The 18,950-nt window shown below is 40.7% G+C and overlaps 1 protein-coding gene across 1 annotated transcript; it reads right to left on the bottom strand.

Moving 5' to 3' along the window:
• Window positions 1-1,232: 1,232 nt before the first annotated feature.
• Window positions 1,233-4,339, bottom strand: socs1a (suppressor of cytokine signaling 1a). The gene is made up of 2 exons (XM_073494581.1): window positions 4,131-4,339; window positions 1,233-2,829 (listed from the first exon to the last, which is right to left on the bottom strand). The coding sequence occupies exon 2, from the start codon at window positions 2,770-2,772 to the stop codon at window positions 2,053-2,055; it is 720 nt and encodes a 239-aa protein (XP_073350682.1). The 5' UTR covers window positions 2,773-2,829; window positions 4,131-4,339; the 3' UTR covers window positions 1,233-2,052.
• Between the last annotated feature and the right edge of the window lie 14,611 nt (window positions 4,340-18,950).

The raw sequence follows: 18,950 nt of genomic DNA, 5'->3' as shown, positions 1-18,950 counted from the left end.
TCCAATATCTGCCATTCATCACACTCATAATAATTTGTGAGATTACCTGGAAACGTTATCCAAACGTTCCAGCGTCCAACCCTCAGCGTGATGTTACAGTAAAGTCATGTGAATCAGTAGATTGTGAGGTATTGACGGAGATTGTTAAACAACAACGACATGAAAACACAATATAATATGTTCTGGACACCGTATGGACACATTGGCAGGCAGGGACAGAAAAAAAAAAATCAACGAATGCTAAAATGATTTATGAACTTTTCAACTGTTTCACGTGAGAACAAAGTTTCTTAACATCACTTCCTGCTGCAATTCTACAACAGTTCGGATAGAGCAACGGCTCTGTGTGTAAAAATGTGTAAACGTTGTGTAAGGTTCCTGTTAAATCACTTTTCTCAGTGTGTTTCACTTGCTGTTTCCACCCATGTCAGCATGACTACATGGCTTTCAGCGCTGGGCTTTGGTCCATTGCTGCATTAAGTATAATATAATGTGTAAATTATGTTTGTCAAACACACTCACTCCTCATGAGTCATATATCAAACCAGGTGTACCCACCTGGTTCAGTGTTGCCACACCTATGAGTCGGTGTATAGGGAACGTGAGGCAGTGGTTTGTTTAAAAAGCACTTATCTCCTTTATGCCTAACTTTTAGCTCATACCTTTCATATATTACTTCATACCACTCTTCTTATTTACATAGCAACCTGTTCAAATATGTGCTGCATACAAGGAGTTTATCAGAAAATGAAATGCAAACCGTAACTCAAACCCTGACCTTGATCTAACATCTCTGTCAAACCACTAACCCAAAAAATTTCCCACTTCCTCCTGAGGAAATTTTAATCTGCTGTGGGTCCTCACTGGGTTTAAAGCACTACACACACACACACACTATCACACGCTTCATTATGTGTCACTTCTGTCCCTGTTTCTGGTAAGTGTGTGTGTTACTAAGCGTAATAGTCCATTTACTACCAAAGTAACCCCACCCACCAGTCACTTTAGCCTACATAGATGAATCACTGTGGTGACGATACTGTACGCTACCTCGCACACTTCCTGTCTGACTGTCTGTCTGTCCTATTGTCTGTGGGATAGTGTGGACAAAGTGTGTGTGTGTAATCACGAGGGCGTGTGTTTGTCTGTCTCCACCCCAACACACTCCTACTGCTCCTGCACATGACATGGTTTGGGGGGAAGAGAAGTAACTGCATCAAACACCAGGAGGGTTAGTTTAAATATGTTTTATTTTGAAATAAAATAGTAGAAAATATAAAATATTTTAGACATCTGATTCAGTAAAGAAGAACACATGATCTCTTTGTACAAGAGGTAGGGTGCCTCGACATACAGTACAATTTAACACCAGACCTCCTGACTCCAATACTTGACTTCTTTTACAACATATCATCTGTGTTAAAAAAAGACATCATTTGGTATTCGAGCCATCAGTGCTGGCAAACATTCACGTGTGATGTAAACATTCAAGGACATTAGAGTTTAAATCTGCTACGAAAATGATTCCTACTGGTACCGTCGCCTGTGACCGCTTCAACCGTACCCTCCGACACGCCTCCATGTTTGTTAAAGTCCACTCCGTTGTCGCCTTAAAAGTCCTTCCGTTATTCGTTCTTCCATGTTTTCGGGCCACAGCGAACCCTGATAGAACATTCACAGCTGTTGTCACCAGTCCTTTTATCTCTGTAATGGCTCCTTCGTGTCTGTAGTTTTCTCTTAATGCAGCGTTTTCCAACTTTTCATGCTTCCTGGAGACCAAAAGCCGCTTTGTGCGTGTGCAAGCGGGAATCGAGTCTCTGGAGGTAAAGTATGTTGAAATGTCAAGCATGGACCCTGTCCGACTGGAGGCCGCCTGATCTCCACTGTGGTGACAATGTCTCTTGTGAAAACAGGGAGCTGCTTTCATCTGTAACCACGGCGACGCTGTCTTAACATCCAACACGCGATTGTCAGGCTGTACAAAACACTCCGGTAAAAGCTGCCTTCTTGAAAATAAAAATAATACTATCAGAACTTTATAAGGCAAGTTTGCTATAGTTTGTAAGGGAATTCCAACAGGTAGTCTTGGGCCACATGGGTAATAGGCAGCTCTGGAACCCGGCTCTGTCCGCCGCACAGCTCCATGACGCGCTTCCTGCACAGTTCCTGGAGCGTCGGCTGCCATTTCCTGTACGGGATGCTCAGGCTCTTCTTGGGAGAATTGATGTAATACTCCAAGAGGGCGAAGAGTGTCGGGAAGGAGCGCTCGTTGCCCGCCAGCGAGAACTTCTGGCGGTTGTAGGTGATGCGTACGCTCACCGGCCCGCTCTTGGCGTGGTAGGACAGCGTGAAGAAGACGTCCTTCTGCCGGCTGTCTCGGATGAGGAAGCTTCCCAGGGGAGCGTCCCGCAGCATGCGATGTGCGTCCTCCACTCCCAGAGGACCCCAGTAGAAGCTGCTGCGCTCGAGCTTGGACGCTGTGTCTGTGATGATGTTGCAGTCTTCCTGGCAGGAGAAGGTGGGGAAGTGGGTCAGATACACGGAGGGGACGGACGGCGTTCTGGGGCTCCTATCAGGAGAGGCCCGACGCTGAAGCTGCTCCGACTCGAGCTCGTGCCTGGCCAGCGAAGAGGAGGAGGACAGGGAAGATGACGAGGACAAGGATGAGGAGGATGAGGAGGATGAGGTGGATGAGGATGATGAGGATGATGACGACGATGAGCTCGACAAGCGAGTCTTGTCATGGCCTTCCACTGTGCTGTCGGCTACCATCCTACAGGGGAGAGCGGCCCCAGACCCTCTCCCATCTCTAACCAAAACACTGACATCCTGAGGGAGACAACAAGAGAAAGAAAGGGTTAACTTTATGACTTTTACAGCAACATTTGAATCAGAAGAGGAAGATCTTCACTGACAAACTAAATAAACAAACTACTCTTTGTTTTCATGACTGAATAAACAAACTGACCTTAAAGGACAACACAGTTTCATACTGTTTCACTTTGTTTATATGTGGCGGACCCTGCCACCTCTCTAGCTTCAAACAGCGTTCTGGGGACCTTATTTTCCTCTGAGAACAGCTTGTTTATTCACTTATGGAAAAATAAATATGTCAGAGTTTGTATTATTACTCATTAATATTGTAAATATTAAAATACTGAGTTTGATTCTCTTCCCCAAAACTGCGCAGTGCCCCTTTAAAATTAGGTCGACTAAGAGAAGCGTCTCTCTCACAGGGTTATAAAGACAGTAAAACACAACTTCAAAGTTAAAAGGTTTTAGGCAACGACCATGTAGGGCCATAAAAGCAGAGGCCGACTTCTGTCCTATCAGTGTGAGGACGAGTATTTCTGTGTGTGTGTGTGTCTGTGTCTGTGTCTGTGTGTGTGTGTACACTTCAGTGACTTAATCTGAGTGAAGGTCAGGAATTCATTCTAGTTTCCATTGATGGGTACTGCGTTTGATATGAGTGGAATCTGCGGTTTGGCTCGCATACAGTCAAGGCTGATGTCAGCCACAGGCAGATTACTGTACACTGTCTACACACACACACACACACAGACACACACACACACACTTTATAGTGCTCATAATTGTATTTTCTTCCTTTCTCACTTTGGCCTTCGTGGCTGAAACATCAGGTTGAAATCAAACGTTTTCCACACATAAATGGGACTAAAAACATCTGTAGCGACTCATCTGCTGGGTAAAACTAACACGAGACGAACCCCTTATCCCATATCAACAGGCCCTGTCCCTGTGTGGTTCACTTCCCTCCTGTCTACCTGGAACTGGTGCAGCAAGCTCATAAAAAAGTTGCTTTAAATTCCAGGAAAGGGTCATGATTACCAGAGGATGACGTGTTATTTCTATTATAAATATTATTATTAAGCTTTGATTCAATGCAATCATATCTTAAATTCAAATCACTCAAGTCATCATCAATTATTTCTGATTTCTGTTTGTTTTTAAAGTTTCACAGATGTTAGCAGCTGGACTTTGGGAATCAATCAGACCATGCACTCGGGTTTTTACGCATATTTCCAGTGCGCAGCCATGAAGATCGCAAAACAGCATTTTTGTCCTCCAGGGACAGAAAGGTGCATTAAATCCAGTGTGGGGAATCTTACCGTTTTGTTCTAACAGCAGCGCCGGATTAAAGATCCGTCTGCGTGTAATCCCGCAGTGCAGACGGAGCGGTGCGAGCTCTGAGTATCCTGCAAGTAAATCCGCGACACGATCGCAGCGTCAGAGGCGGCCGGGACGCGTCTGACAGCTCGGGGAGGTAATGAATCGACCTGCAGGGCTGTGCTCGTCAAATCATCACCATAGTGTGTGTGAGCCGTGGTAAACACTGCCAAGTCTTTATAAGCGCAGGCCCCGCCTCGTTGAGTTTCCTTGAATAGACTCGCCTCAGCTTCAGCTTCTGCGATTCTGAGAAACACTCAAACGAAAGTGAAAGTGAGCAGACGAGCCCTGCTCCCTCTTTCTGTTCCTTTGAACCGATCGTCTGATTTGGAGAATTTCAAGCCCCACGTGACTGGAGGACGTTTACAGAAAGACAGGTGTCAGATTCGAGCAATAGCAGGATTTATTAGACAGGATGGTCTGGCTGTTTTTACAAACGTTTTTAATGTCTGTTTTTTTTTTTTTGTGGTTTTTTTGAATGACTTCATTCATTCATTAAAACAATGTGTGTTTGTAGTTCAGATGTGTGCGATTTAACACGCACCCCCCCCCCCCCCAAATACATTTCAAGTAGCCTGAAGCATTTCACATTAAAGGAGAAGTTCACGGAAAATAAAAAAATCAGTCGTTACTCACCCCCAGTGCCGATGGGAAGTCTGGTGAGGTTTTGTAGTCCACAAAGCATTTCTGCTTTAAAACAGCGTCGCAGCATTCTCCTAAACAACTGAAGTCGATGGGGACCTGTTTCAAATAATAGCTGCATTAAACAGTCATTAAAAGGCACCGTGCTGTACGCTCTCCCAGTCTCCTGTGGCACAGAGATCCCAAACTGATTTGAAAGCATGTTATTTTTTTAAAGGTGCGATATGTAAAAATTGGCCAGCTGTCAAATCCACATTAATTAGCTCGGGGTATTGGGATATTTGGGTGTTTCACTTGATTTGTTTATTCTGTGACATATCTAAATTTTTATTTTGCGTTTTCTGAATAGTTTTAATTCCCCAAAACTGCATATACACCCATATCCCAATATCCTTTACTAATATTTGAGTAGTGTAAATAGGGAAGCAGCATATCACCCGAATTACTGATGTGGTACTTACTGAGTTAGCTTGGTCAGCCGTGCATCTCGTGGTCCAGACTGGGATGTTGTTGTTTACAGCACTAGCACAGATATGTTGGACTGGGATGGATTGGGGCTAGCTGGTTAGCATGCTCACTTCATTAGATATCTATTCGACACAATACATAGACGTTATAATGTCAAAACTATTATGTCACATTCTGTTGATGATTTTTAGGATTTTTTTTAATGTTTTCAACTAAAATTCTCACATATTGCACCTTTAAGATGAACTTTTCACGATAGCTACCTATTTCGAGCCATTTTATATTTGTTTCTGTATTTGTTTTTAAAACAAGTCCCCATCTACTTCAGTTGTTTAGGAGAATGAAGCTCCAGAAATGTTCTGTCAACTATGAAACTTCACCTGACTTTACATCAGCACCGGGGTGAGCAGATAATGACTCTATTTTCATTTTCTAGGGGAACTTATTTTTTAAGTAATAAAATCAAGTTCAATGTGTTTCATGACCTGTTTAGGTTTCAGTCTCAGTTTAGAGTTAATGTAGCCTAGATTTTGCATGTAGATGAAATTCCCCGATATAAATCAGGCCCGGTGCATTTTTTAACCTCTGCTCAATAGGGCAGATAACGATCTGATCTCTGCAGTCAGAAAGCATCCCTGTATAATGTCAAACCACATTAAAAGGACAATTTAAATCTTTCTGTTTCCAGTAAATACCCGCAGTACTGAACAAGTCAGTGTCTCCGCTGCACTCCTTTATTTGTTGCTAATAGTCAGCTGTTTTACACAAAAGTGTTTAATGCTGCCTCGATATTTGTGTTGATTCATCACTGAAATGCTCATATTGTGACATCCAAACAGTCATCTCACTATTTTTGACTTTCAAAGCTGCCATCTCCATTGTGAAACCTTTTTTTGATTATTATTATTATTATTATTATTATTATTATTATTATATTGTATGATATGTAGTATTAATACAATGCAGATGACACATCATAGTAAAGTTCACAGTACTCTTTAGGGTTTATTAGTGAGACTGAGGTGGGTTACTTTCTGAGTAAGAGTCCCTTGTTTCACATTAAGTCGGCTTGTGACGCAAGACTCACTTCAGAGGAATCTGAAAATGAAGTTAAACCTAATCTAATTTCATTGAAATTAAGTCTTAGCAGCAGTTTTCCAGATTTGTTGTGGCTGCAGTATGTGGATGGTGGCTGTGTGCACACTGTAGGCCTTTCTGTGCTTGCAGAGAAGCTGTACTACGTTTTGGCAGACGGTTGTTAACGACTTAATCAGTGTTTGGTGCCAAGTGCTTCATGTATTTAGTAAGTAGCCGTACAATGAGTAGCATAATGTACAAGACAGTACAAGATCATTCTAAATATTTCTGCACATTCACAAACTTCACAAACCCTGCCAGAATCTATCTTTGGCATTATGATCTTTTTTAGTACTGCAGCGTCAATCTTGCCAAGTGCAGCTTTGCAAGATTGACGGAAATGAAAGTTATGAGCAGTCTGCTGTTGGCAAATGTGGGACAAGCTTCACAAGTAAGTATAAACATGGTTTCAGAGAGAGAGATTAACTAAGACCCAGGTGGTCAGGTTACAAAACAGTGGCTCTGTGAAACAGAAAGTTAAGGAAATGCTCAGGTCAGCTGGAAGTGTTTAAAGAGGCAGACAGATGATAGCTCAGATAAGCTATGTGAGCTCATAGTGTATGTATCATGGTTAGTGTCTTTAATACGGACTCATCTGACCCAACTAGTACTCAGATTAGACTTCTGGTTCCATTACGACCACTCTGGAGGACTAAGATAAGACTCATGGACTTTGTATCAGTCTTGTAGCCTTCATTTTCTTTTTCAGTTGACTGATAAGATGTGCTTGCTCCTCCCTCGTGTAGGCTCAGTGGAAAAAGGGCCAACAACCCCTTTTGCTTCCCCATCCATAGCCTATTTGTTTGTCCACGAGTTAGTTGCTTCAGCAAATAACCAACATAAATCAAATATACTCTATATAATCTGTAAAAACATAATATATATCTATTATAACGTGGCAACCAGATGCCGGATGGTAAACATGCATCCAAAAAGGAAGCTATGAAGTGGTTGAGCCAATGGTTTCACTGTTTTGTTTACTGACTGCAATGGACAAATCCTTATTTTCTATGTAGAATTTCGGTTTAAAGCATGAAAATTAACTGAAATTAGCAACATATTGTGACGAAATAACAGTTCTGACATTATGTCAAAGACATATGTATTATGTTGGAGCGATGTCTCTTTAAGTTAGCATGCCAATCAGCCAGTCCCCGGCCAGTTTGTAAAGATAGTAAACCACACCAACACTCCTCCGGTACTCCGGGCTCCTGGTTGCAGCCAGAGACAGCTAACATGACCGCTAGCTACATGGTTAATTACGGCAGCTACAGTTAGCAGCAGTTAGCGGTTACCATGGTGACATGCTGCCCCCTGTTTGTTGGAGTATGAACTGGACAGGTGGCCAATTCTTACATATTGCACCTTTAAAGGGAAACTCCACTGTTTTTACACCTCAAAGTCTGTTTACAAGTTTTTGGGAGTACCTCTGTACGTGTGAGAAATAGCTGTATTAAAGCTTTAGCTGTAGTGGAAGCTGTGTGAAGAGGAATGGCCTCAAATGATGGCACTTGAGTCAGTGTCTGTTGAGACTAAAGCTTGAAAACAAAAGAAATTAAAATAAAATCTGGGCGTGTCACTTTAGAAAGAAGTAAGCACACCAGAACTCTGTAGCCTGATCTCATCTCTGCCTGAGGCTAGCAGGCTACATTAGCTTCTATTAGCATGAGACACATCTCCGACCAAACTGTCTGTGGTTGAGTTGCATTGTGGGTAATGTAGGTGCCAGATATTGACAGTGAAGAATAATGTGTGGAATAAAAGAAGATGATATTTCTGATTCTGCTATTTCCTCTGCCTTTTGTATCTTTTTTAATAAAGGTTTAGGTTAATAAAAGTTATTAACCTTTAAATAAAGGTTTCATTTGTTATAGGAGTGCACTGCAAAATCAGTGGAGTACTTTCATATAGGTGCCTGTAAACCCATAAAAAGATAAGAACTTTTTTGTTTCCTTCTTGGCAGCAGGATATCTTGATACATGCGTTTTTTCATACTCAGACGCGTTTAAATGTTGTTTAAGGTATCTACACTTTATAAACAAATTGTTTTCTGATAACTCAGTGTTTATTTTGTGGGTGGCTCGGAGCAAAATCACTGAATCTAATGTGATGAACGACATGTTCAAATGCAAAGGTTGGAGCGTGCAGGAGGCACTCAGTGCAGGGAGTTGTGATACAAGTTAGGAGGCAGACAGACACAGAGAGGGAGGACTGCTCTCTGGGCAGCTCTGCTCCGCTTTGTTCGGGTAGGAACGGGTTAAAGGACTGGGCTTAATCAGAGACACACACAAGCTGTAACACTGGATGTGTGCCACTGTTGTCTCTGCATGTGTGGCATGTCTGGCCTGGATTTCCTATATGCATGCATTGCAGATGTATTACATACCCACTTAAACCCAATAGTGTATAATGCAGTTTGTAACAGTTCGCAAATGTGTGCACGTGTGTGTCTTGCGTGTTTATTACTATGCACTCAATGATTATTTGCGTCTGTGCGCATGCTCATAAGTTTCATTTCTGTGAAACAGGGAGAGAGAGAAGAGATTGAAACACAGCCAGCCAAACAGAGTGTGTGGTGTGTCTAATTGCAGATCCTTGCAGACTATCCAGAAAGTGTTTGCGTGTATGACTGCAGTTTGTAAGAATGAGCCGATGTGTGCGCATGTCTGCACATTTGTTTGCAGTCAGTGTTTATTGTATGTGTGCGCAATGCTTCACGAGTTTCATTTCAGTGAAGGAGGCAGAGGGCTGAAACACTGTGAGCTGAACAGAGTGTGTGTTGTTTGTAATTGCTGGTCGTATTGAGAATGTGTTTGCATTAATGCAGCATGCCATTGTATTATCTTTTTTATTTTGTTGGTTTATTTGACTGGGACGATGCATGTAGGCATTGTTACAATGAAATAAAATGCAACCAACGACTTCTAAGGAGTAAAACACATAATACAACACTAGATAGAGGCATAAAGACTAACATTAAACATGCAACCAGCAGCCACTACAAACAGTGACTGTAACAACAGTAACAAAGAACAAGGGTTAAGAATAATGACTGGAAATAATGATGAAAACTGCAAAAAAGAAAAAAGGAAAATATGCATGCTGTATAAATGCAACCCATTGATCAGATCCCCAACACATGCATTAATATAGAAGAATGGTATAAAAACACTGTGTTGCACTTTTAACTGGGGCCAGTTTTAGTTGTTAAGAGGCATTTGTTGCTGCAGCCGCACTGGAATTTGGAAGCCAAGCTCATTGTTTTACTGTTGGCTTTTGAGTTAGAGCGTTCGGGGTTAGAGGGTCCATCAATGGATGACAGATGGAGGAAAAATGCAGAGCTGGGAAAATCGATTTTGGTTGTTTCTAGGAGCCCTCTGTATCAAACCATGTGAGCGTCATCGCATGTACTTTTAGTTGCCGCATGCTTGGCAGAACATCCTGAGACGTGACTGCTGATTATCAGCAAATACTAGCAGATTACAACAACATGAATGTGTCAGGACACATGCAGTCAAGACTCTGAAGGAGCTTTGATGCTTTTATTTTTCACTTTTAACTTCTGGGATCTGCACAGTGTTGTAGATCTGCAAATTTCAACTACACAGGATCAGAAAGTGTTTCGTAAAGGTTTTACTGTCACACCTGAGGATAGCACCACACAGGCACATATAAGGTGATGAATGGGACCTGTGTCTGTGGTGTTGGGTGTGTCTGCATGTGGCTTTGTGTCCGGTAAATTGAAACTTTCGCATCCCTGGGGTGTTCTGGTCAAAGCGGCTCACTCTGTGTCTCACTCCACCGGTCCTCAGAGACATCTGGACTTCCTGGTCTTGGAAACAGGAACATCACGTTCTTCAGAACATAAACTCTATTTGTTCTTCTCCTTGTTGGCTGCGATAACATTTGCACAATTACCGACAGTGACCAAGAGTTGCTCATAGGAAATCGGTGTGTCTTTTCCTCATATTTGTCCACTTTTATCCTCCCATTGTTTTTTTTTGTTTTTTGTTTTTTTTTACAGTTTTCCTCATTTTCATTGTTTTCTAATCTAGAATTAATACTGCAGATAGTAGCTGGTATTCCAGTAAGGCCAACGTGGACGCCCCTCCCCCCCTCCATGTGCGGTCATCTGGTGTTGCTCCATAGGAGAATGTACTGTACTTTCAACATGATGACAATCTGAGAATCCTGAAAGTTGTAGCTGAATGATCTATTACACACTGGTGTACTTTCAGTTTGCTATATACTTTCACTTTTATTCACTTCATATGCAGTGATAAGGATTGCATGTGCTCTGCTGCTGTGTGCTGACAGTGATAAGGCGTGAATAGGAGCTACAGTTAATAGGTAGCGCTTATCTTCCAGTAAACGCTACAGAGCACACATATGGTATTTGCTATATACCTGTTGTGAGCCCTTTGTATTGTATGTTATTGCAGTGTGTCCTGGTGTGCCCTTGTGCAGTGAATCAACTACGAAATCATCATAAAAAGGGCTATATAACGCTTATCGTTGGGTTTTTTGTGCATGTGCATGTTTCATTTTGAACAACTGTCTAGTTTATGATGAGCTTTACAAGAAGGCATAAACCAAAGGTGGTAGAGGGGGAAAATGAAAGCACAGAAAACAAAAGACATTAAATGACGAATAACTGAACACATTAAAGGTTCAATATGAGGAATTTTGGTTTAGAATATTAAAAAATGAACTAAAATTGTCAACAGCATGTAAAGAAATAACAGTTTTGACCTTCTGTCAACGTCATGCTAACCAGCTAACTTTTATAGGTGGCCAATTCTTACATTTTGCACCTCTTAAAGAGTAAATTTTTAAAAAATGTAGTCGTTATCTACTATTCTATACTACATTTCTGGAGCTTCACAGCAAAACAGCGTTGCAGCGCTCTCAACAAACAACTGAAGAGGAAGGGGACCTGTTTTAAAACGTGATAAGAACAACTGAAAAACGAACTAAAATGACTTCATACAGCTTGCCCAGCGTAATCCAAACCTCTGGAAGCCCCAACATCCAACACTGATTTGGAAAAACATTATTTAGACCCTTTTTAAAGCTGAACTTCACTGCAGCTGCTAAGTTAAAAGTGTAAGTGTGCACAATTGTGGGTGCACAAGCTCGAGGGATTGGACTTGGATTACGTCAGATGAGCAGAATGGAACATTTTCCACATCTATTTCAGTTGTTTAGGAGAGTGCTGCGACGCTGTGAAGCCCCAGAAATGTTTTGTGGACTACGAAACTTCACCTGACTTTCCAACAGCATGGGGTCTGAGTAGCTAATGACTGAATTTTCATTTTAGGCTTCTTACTGACACTATTGATGCGATTTTGCTTATTCCTGTAATCTAATGTATCAACCAGTATGTCACCAAGCCCTCATAAATCAGTTAATGATTCATCATTTTGCCATTTCCCTGGCCAGCCATGCCTTTGGCAAGCCGTGCCGTGCTTCAATATCAAAATAAACCTAATGGTACTGTAACTATGGCGGTTTCTTTAATTTCCTCTCTGAATGTTATTGTACTGTAAGAGTTGTTCAGAGGGAAGACAAGAACCAACAGCCTTTGTCAGGACCTGACTAAAATCCAAATCCAGTAATTTGATCCAGTAGTTCCTGCATTCATCTGTCAAAACAGGATCGAGTCTTGGTGAAAGTGGAAGTGGAGCTGAGGTGAAATGAGAAGCTGTTTTGCAGTAAATCATTGCTGATTATAGTAAGGAGGTTGTAGAAATGCACCGGGACATGTGTTACTTTCTAATTTACAAAGTGGGAAACACAAACGATTAGACGACCTTTATCTGTTGTGCAATCTAGATGATGCGATATTTTAATAGGTGACCTATGCACCAAAAGGTGATTCAGCTAAATGTGAAAGTATAAAGGTCTTCCATGAAGTCCTGATGGTTACAAGAAGCACAGCAGCACCGATAAAATCCCTGAGGCCTTAACAGTTTCCAGTGCTGCCTGATGTTAAATGACTTCATGTCATCAGGCCGTAAAAATGCTTACAATGTTGAAGGGCATAGTTTTGGAGAAGAAATTCAAACTCAGAAATGTTTTTTCAAAGTTGTCTCTTTGCCTTTACTTGTTTGTTCGTTTTTTGACTCTTCTTCGCAAAATAAAAAAATCTTTTTGAAGAAAATGTAGCTCCTGTATTTGCATACAGACACAATCTTAAATAATAGCCTCAAAAAAACCTCAAAATCTATATAAGTCGTCCTTGCGACCTCATTCGTTCTGCCTGCTCGTCGTCCCTCAGTCATATTTTAGCAACTGAAGAGCCTTTGTCTCCTCTGACAGAACAATGCCATGTTATTGTTTGCTTCATCCAGAAAAGTGGGCAGTGGAAATAGCTCTGCAATTGATTATTCATTATCCTCCTCAAGGACACATCCTCCTTTGCCATGAATTAACTCAGGCATTTTTAAACAATAAAAACCGTTAAGAGTCGTTAAAGGTCATTCAGCAATTGAAACAGTTTACAGTAATGTGCCAGCTGCAAGTGAATCAACAGGTTTACATGAGAAGCCAGAGTGGCTCCAAGGAACCAGCCTGGCAGCTGTACTGGTAAAGGTCTAACAGGCACTCTGTCATCATAACAAGAAGCTTCTGAAGAAATGTCTTCTGTAAAAGTCCGAGGAAGAGGTTAATTTCTCACGAATGTGGTGCGCACACTGTCTCAGAAATATGCATCAGTTTGCAGACAAGGCCCAAGAACAACTTTTGATCACTAAGTGGAGGATTTGAACTGCCCTGCTGATGTGTGCTACTTATCATATGATGCCAAGGATATTGTGCCACAATATCCTTGGCATCATATGATAAGTAATTTTTCCCTTTGTTTCCCATAACCAGTTGTGGAAGATGTAGTATCAACATATTACTGTAAAAATACTCTATTATAAGGAAAGGTCCTACATTTGAGCTGTTACTGAAGTGAATGTACAGAAGTTTTATCAGCAAACATACTTAAAGTATGAAAGTAGAAGCGCTCATAGAACTCACTAGCAATTCTCCTGTGACTGATTTATTTTATATATGACATCAGGCCCCCTCCAGAGGGACTCAACATACATTCTGAGGGTCGTGAGATTATTAATAGTGTCAGAAAGAAGAAAAAAATAATATTGCTGCACGCCTTTTTATAATCTTATAATTTTATCTCCTTGAGCTTCAAACTATCCTAACGTGAGCAGTTTTAAGGGAAACCCTGTCTTTGGTGGAACTGTTAACAACTCATAAACAACTAAAACATGACAAGAGACCTAAAATAGTGCTTTTCAATAAGGGGTCACACACCATTTAATACTTAACAATGCTTAATATTTACTAGCCTTATCACAGGTTTCTCAAAGTCTGAATCTGAAAAGTTACTATTAACCATAGCTGTCATATAAATGTAGTGGAGTTAAAAGTACAATCTTTCTTTCTAAAGTGAAGTGGAAAGTAACATAAAGTAGAGATAGTCAAATAAAAATGTACTTAAAGGGGCGCTATGTAGTTTTGGAAAAGAAATTCAAACTCAGAAAGGTAATATTTACAATATTAATAAGATAATAATACAAATTCAGACATATTTATTTGTTTAATCTCTTTCATTAACTGAAACAAAAAAAGCACACAAGAAATGTAAGGTGACAAAGTCAGCATCATTAGCTCATCAGATAGCTGCTTTGACTTTTGGCTGACTTTTGCAGAAACTTTATCTTTATGTGTACTTCTTTAATCTGCATGCAGACCACACCCATATCTTATCTACACAATTTAACAATTGTTGGAACACTGCAGACTCACCCACCCAGACTCTCTGCTGAAAGCTGTTGCAATGATGCTTCTGATAGATAAAAAAAAAAAAAAAAAAACATTTGAACTGAGATTCTGTATGTGAGGCCCATCAGCCCTCAAAGCTCCTGATCTTTTCTGGATTACCTTAACCCCACCTCACCAATAATGCTCCAATTACCAGGCGTTCAAACGTATAAAAAACAGTAGTCGCTTGAGAGCCTGCTCCTTCATGAACTGCTGAGAAATGAAATGTGATGCAGGAAGGCCAGTCTGGTAAATGGATCTGTTCATTTTGAAGGCTTATCAGATGCCAAAACATGACACAGCAAGTTATAATACCACGAAAAAACGTTTTACAACTCTGGAAGCTGTCACAGTGACAATCATTTTATCCTTTCGATCTTCATCTGAACATTATTCCATTCGGCTTCCCAGGCGGTTCAGTGTATTTATGGCAAAGATTCTGGGCACTCCCTGTTAGCTGATTAAGTTCTCTGCTGTACTATTCCTGTACTTCACTCTGGGGACAGTGACCTGTCCCCTCAGTCCAGTCCTGACATTTGACAGTATTTCCAAGACTCTCCAGTCCTTCCATTTCAGCCAAGTCAATTCCCCAAAACACATCTGGGTCTTTGCTTTATTTTTTTGGAGGCCATTCCAGAAAAACTTGCTTTACCTTGGTAAGCGTCTGGCGTGTTTTAGATGTGGAAAAAAAAAAAATTCCCAACATTACACAACAATACATTGGTAAAAGTTGTCATGCTTTGTTGTCATAAGGAAGCAGCATTATTTGTCATCTCTGCTGGAATTAATCCAGTGTTCAGGATGTTTTTTTTTACCCAAACTGTTTCCACTTCTTGTCTTCAGCAGTGATAACTCATGTGCTAATGTCTGATAATGACCCGTAATGTCAACGCTCCAGTTCATGCTGTGTATCTGTGCTATCAGCTACTACCAAGTGTTGGTTCTGCTGGCTTGGCCAGTTGGCAGCACTGCTGGGTTTGTTCAAACTTTGGCCTTCTGCCCTGGCCTCTACAAACCAAACACACCAGCCTGCTTCACGGGACAATCCCATGAGATGTTTCAGCGATGATTGTACGCAAAGAAAACTTCCTCTCAGCAGAAAAAATACAGGGTTCACACATTGCTAAATGCCTTTGACAGAATGTGATTTGTGATTTTGGGCTATATAAATAAAACTGACATGGACTGACTGAACTTGTCTGACCAGATTCACATTTGGTATGAGAGTAGTGTTCTTTCCAAAACTAAACTCACCTTAAAGGTGCATTTTGTAAAAGCTGGCCGCCTGTTAAATTCATATTCCCAACAAATAGGGAGCAGCATATCACCAGAGTAACGTGTAATCGCTGCTAAGTGTATTCTGTTAGCATGCTCAGTAGATGCATCTGCAACACTATACATATCCATCTTTGACATGACTTCAAAATTGTTATATCATCACATTCTGTTGATGATTTGAGTTCATTTTTGAATGTTTTAAACTCAAATTCTTACATATTTCCCCTTTAACAAAAACACAAAGGCTGGGCTGAGAGGCAAATTTCACTGTTCCAAAGCCACATTACAAAAAATACAATGTACAAGAGGAGTCGTCAGAGTGAAACTGAAAATCAAATCGCCTGAATAAAGTTTTATTGAGTTCTTTGAAGTTGTAGTTTCCTGCTCTCCCTCCTCTTTCTAGGAAAAGGGGTGACAGTTTGAGGAGTGAAGCGAGGGCCGGAGAAACTGTTGGAGGAGTGCAGAACATGTGTTGTCAACAGCAGTGAACTTGTAATCAGTGTCAGCACGCAAACACACAAACACATGTAGTCACTGGACAGATGAGGGACAAGGGGTTATCATCGTGGCACGCCTAAATGCCTGCACACACCCTCTGATAAAACTAACAACACATACCGCCCCCCACATACCGCCCCCCCAACACACACACACACACACACACTGTTTTTCTACAGTGCCACAGGTAAAAACAAATCTGCAGACAATCAGGGCACTTACGCGAACACTCACAGAAACACACACAATCACAAAATTGTTGGGTTTTTTTTGTTTTTGTTTTTTTTACCACAGAAGAAATTTGCATAAACATGCTCTGTATTGTGTTTGTGTTTGTGTTTGTGTTTGTGTGGCTTCTTTATTTATTTTCAAATTGTTGCCTTGTGGTTGCAGAGTTATAGGAACGTTATGTTTTCTGGGAACACGAAAGTGAAAGTAGCCTTCTGCGCTGTCAATCTTATCTCTGGCCTCATGGCAACAGATGATGCAACACAGCCTTTAAAATTCCTGATTGGCTGGGTTCCCTTCATGCTGCCTTCAGGGGCGGTCGGTAAAAATGAACGATCAGTAGATTTTACAGTCAAAAAGGTATATAAAACTTTTGGTATTTTGTCAAAACAGGCACAAAAGACCAGTGGTGGGATGTAATTAAGTACATGTACTCAAGTACTGTCAAGTAATTCTGAGGTACTTTACATGAGTTACTTTATACTTCTACTTCACTACATTTTAGAGGCAAATATCCTACTTTTTTCCTCCGCTACATTTATTTTAGAACTTTATCACTAGTCACTTTACAGATTACACACTGCATCAGAGACAAAGCTGTGCATTTTTAAATTAATTTATTCTATCTGCAGAAAATTCTGAATATTTTAAAAGTTGAAAAGTTGCAGATTAACGTAGTTAGTAAGTAAAGTAGACTATTAAAATTAAGTTATAAGAGCTAAAAACTTTACTGTATTGGTCACCTTTATGTGGTCATTTTGAGGTAATCGGTAAGTACACTCGCTCTGTCAGACTTTACAGTGTAGCAGCGCAGTGGTTAGCGCTGTTGCCTCACAGAAAGAAGGCCCTGAGTTCGAGGCAGGGCCTTTTCTGTGGGGAGTTTTCATGTTCTCCTTGTGTCTGTGTGGGTTCTCTCTGGGTACTCTGGCTTCCTCCCACAGTCCAAAGACGAGACGTGTGAATGGTTGTTTGTTCCTGTATGTCAGCCCTGTGATGAAGCGCTTACAGACAATGGATGGATACAGTGTAGCATACATTATATGCATACATGTTATATATTTTTACTTGTATTTTCAATACTAAAGTACATTTAATATCAGACAGTTTTATTTTTACTCAAGTACTGTTCGTATGGGGAACTTTCACTATTACCAAAGTAATATTTTGACATGATATCTTTACTTTTACTCAAGTATGAGTTTTGGGAACTTGCATCACACCTGCTTGATCATAAATGAGTTAAAGCGACTGTCACAAGTGTGTTGTAAGCCTGTTCACTTCTGCCACTGCAGCCACACTGATTTTGCTGCTATATCAATGTCTTCTTTCACAAAATGAAAAATAAGGACATGACATAAGGGCATGAGGACGAAAAATTTCCTTAAATGGAAATGTTTTCAGGCAGGTTCATTTGAAAAGACCAAATCCTCCCAGGAATAGTGAGTTGTCATTTAGGTATTCTTTTGGGGATTTATCATATCAGATATTTATCAGTGCAAAGTGAAAGACCAAAAGATGAAGTAGCATTGCAGCTTCCTTGGAAGTTTTCTTGAAACTACCAGTTAGAAGGAAACACAAAGGCAGATCTGACTGTTATCTGATTGAACATTGTGTCACATGCTGGAATGTGCCCGTAATTGTTTTCACAATGCTTTTATTTCTGAGAGAAGAAAAATAAGCATTATTTTCAGTATCTGTTAAAAGACCCATTGTTTTCAGCTTTCTTTCTCCTCTCTTCTGCCGTGGGTGCCTCTGACATTTGTGGTCAAATAAAGTAGCCCGTCTGGTGCCAACATCAGCTGAAATTTCAACTCACGCTACACAACACACACACACACACACACATACACACAGTTTTGTAAATCTTTTAATATATCTGCCCCTCAGCTGGAGAAAGAGAAAGCGAAAGAGACGCTCAAATAACATGTTGATTTCAAGTCCAGTATTTATATGGAAACATCTGGGATATTTGATACGTGGCTCAGGGTGCTCACTCCTTTAAGAATATAAACATTTCCAAATCGGGATCTACATTCAGTATCATTTTTAGCCCCGTTGACGTCAATGCAACGTCCTGCAAAGCCAAAACAATAAGGTCAGCATCATGATTTCACCTCTTTATCTTCTGTAATGCCTCGTTGAAGAATGATGCGATAAACTTGCTGGATAAGTCACTGTGTATTGTCAACATACCAGCACACAGGCCTTTTTCTCTCCCAGGATGTACTTAAGGAATTCTTCCATGGACATATCCATGGGATGGCATCCATGGGATATTAAGTGTATTGAGGCCAAGCAAGTAAACGAAACCGAGCAACAATGGTTCTGCTGACCTCAGATTCTATGAATTCAACTGACCTACGATGACTGGTATGTGGCATGATTCACTTTAAGTAAGAAAGAAACAAAAAAAGGAAAGAAAGGCAACTTTTTTGCTCCAGATCTCAGTGTGTTTTTTATAATTTCCCCAAGAAATCTGCAGGCTATCAGATGTCAGCACCTATTTCCTCACACTCATCCAACTTCTGTTTTTGGGATTGTATTAAAGGGGCTCGATATAACAATTTGTATCACTTTTTTATTGGCCATACGGGAGAGGATTGTAACTTGACACATGTAACATACAGCACTGTGTGTGTACTTAAGTTCAACTGCAGGCAATAACAAAGTCACATTTTCTC

Source organism: Pagrus major, chromosome 23 (genome assembly GCF_040436345.1).
Source record: "Pagrus major chromosome 23, Pma_NU_1.0".
Taxonomy (NCBI): Eukaryota; Metazoa; Chordata; class Actinopteri; order Spariformes; family Sparidae; genus Pagrus; species Pagrus major.
The sequence above is the reverse complement of the archived record's forward strand: the minus strand, read 5'-3'. Positions and strand labels throughout refer to the sequence as shown.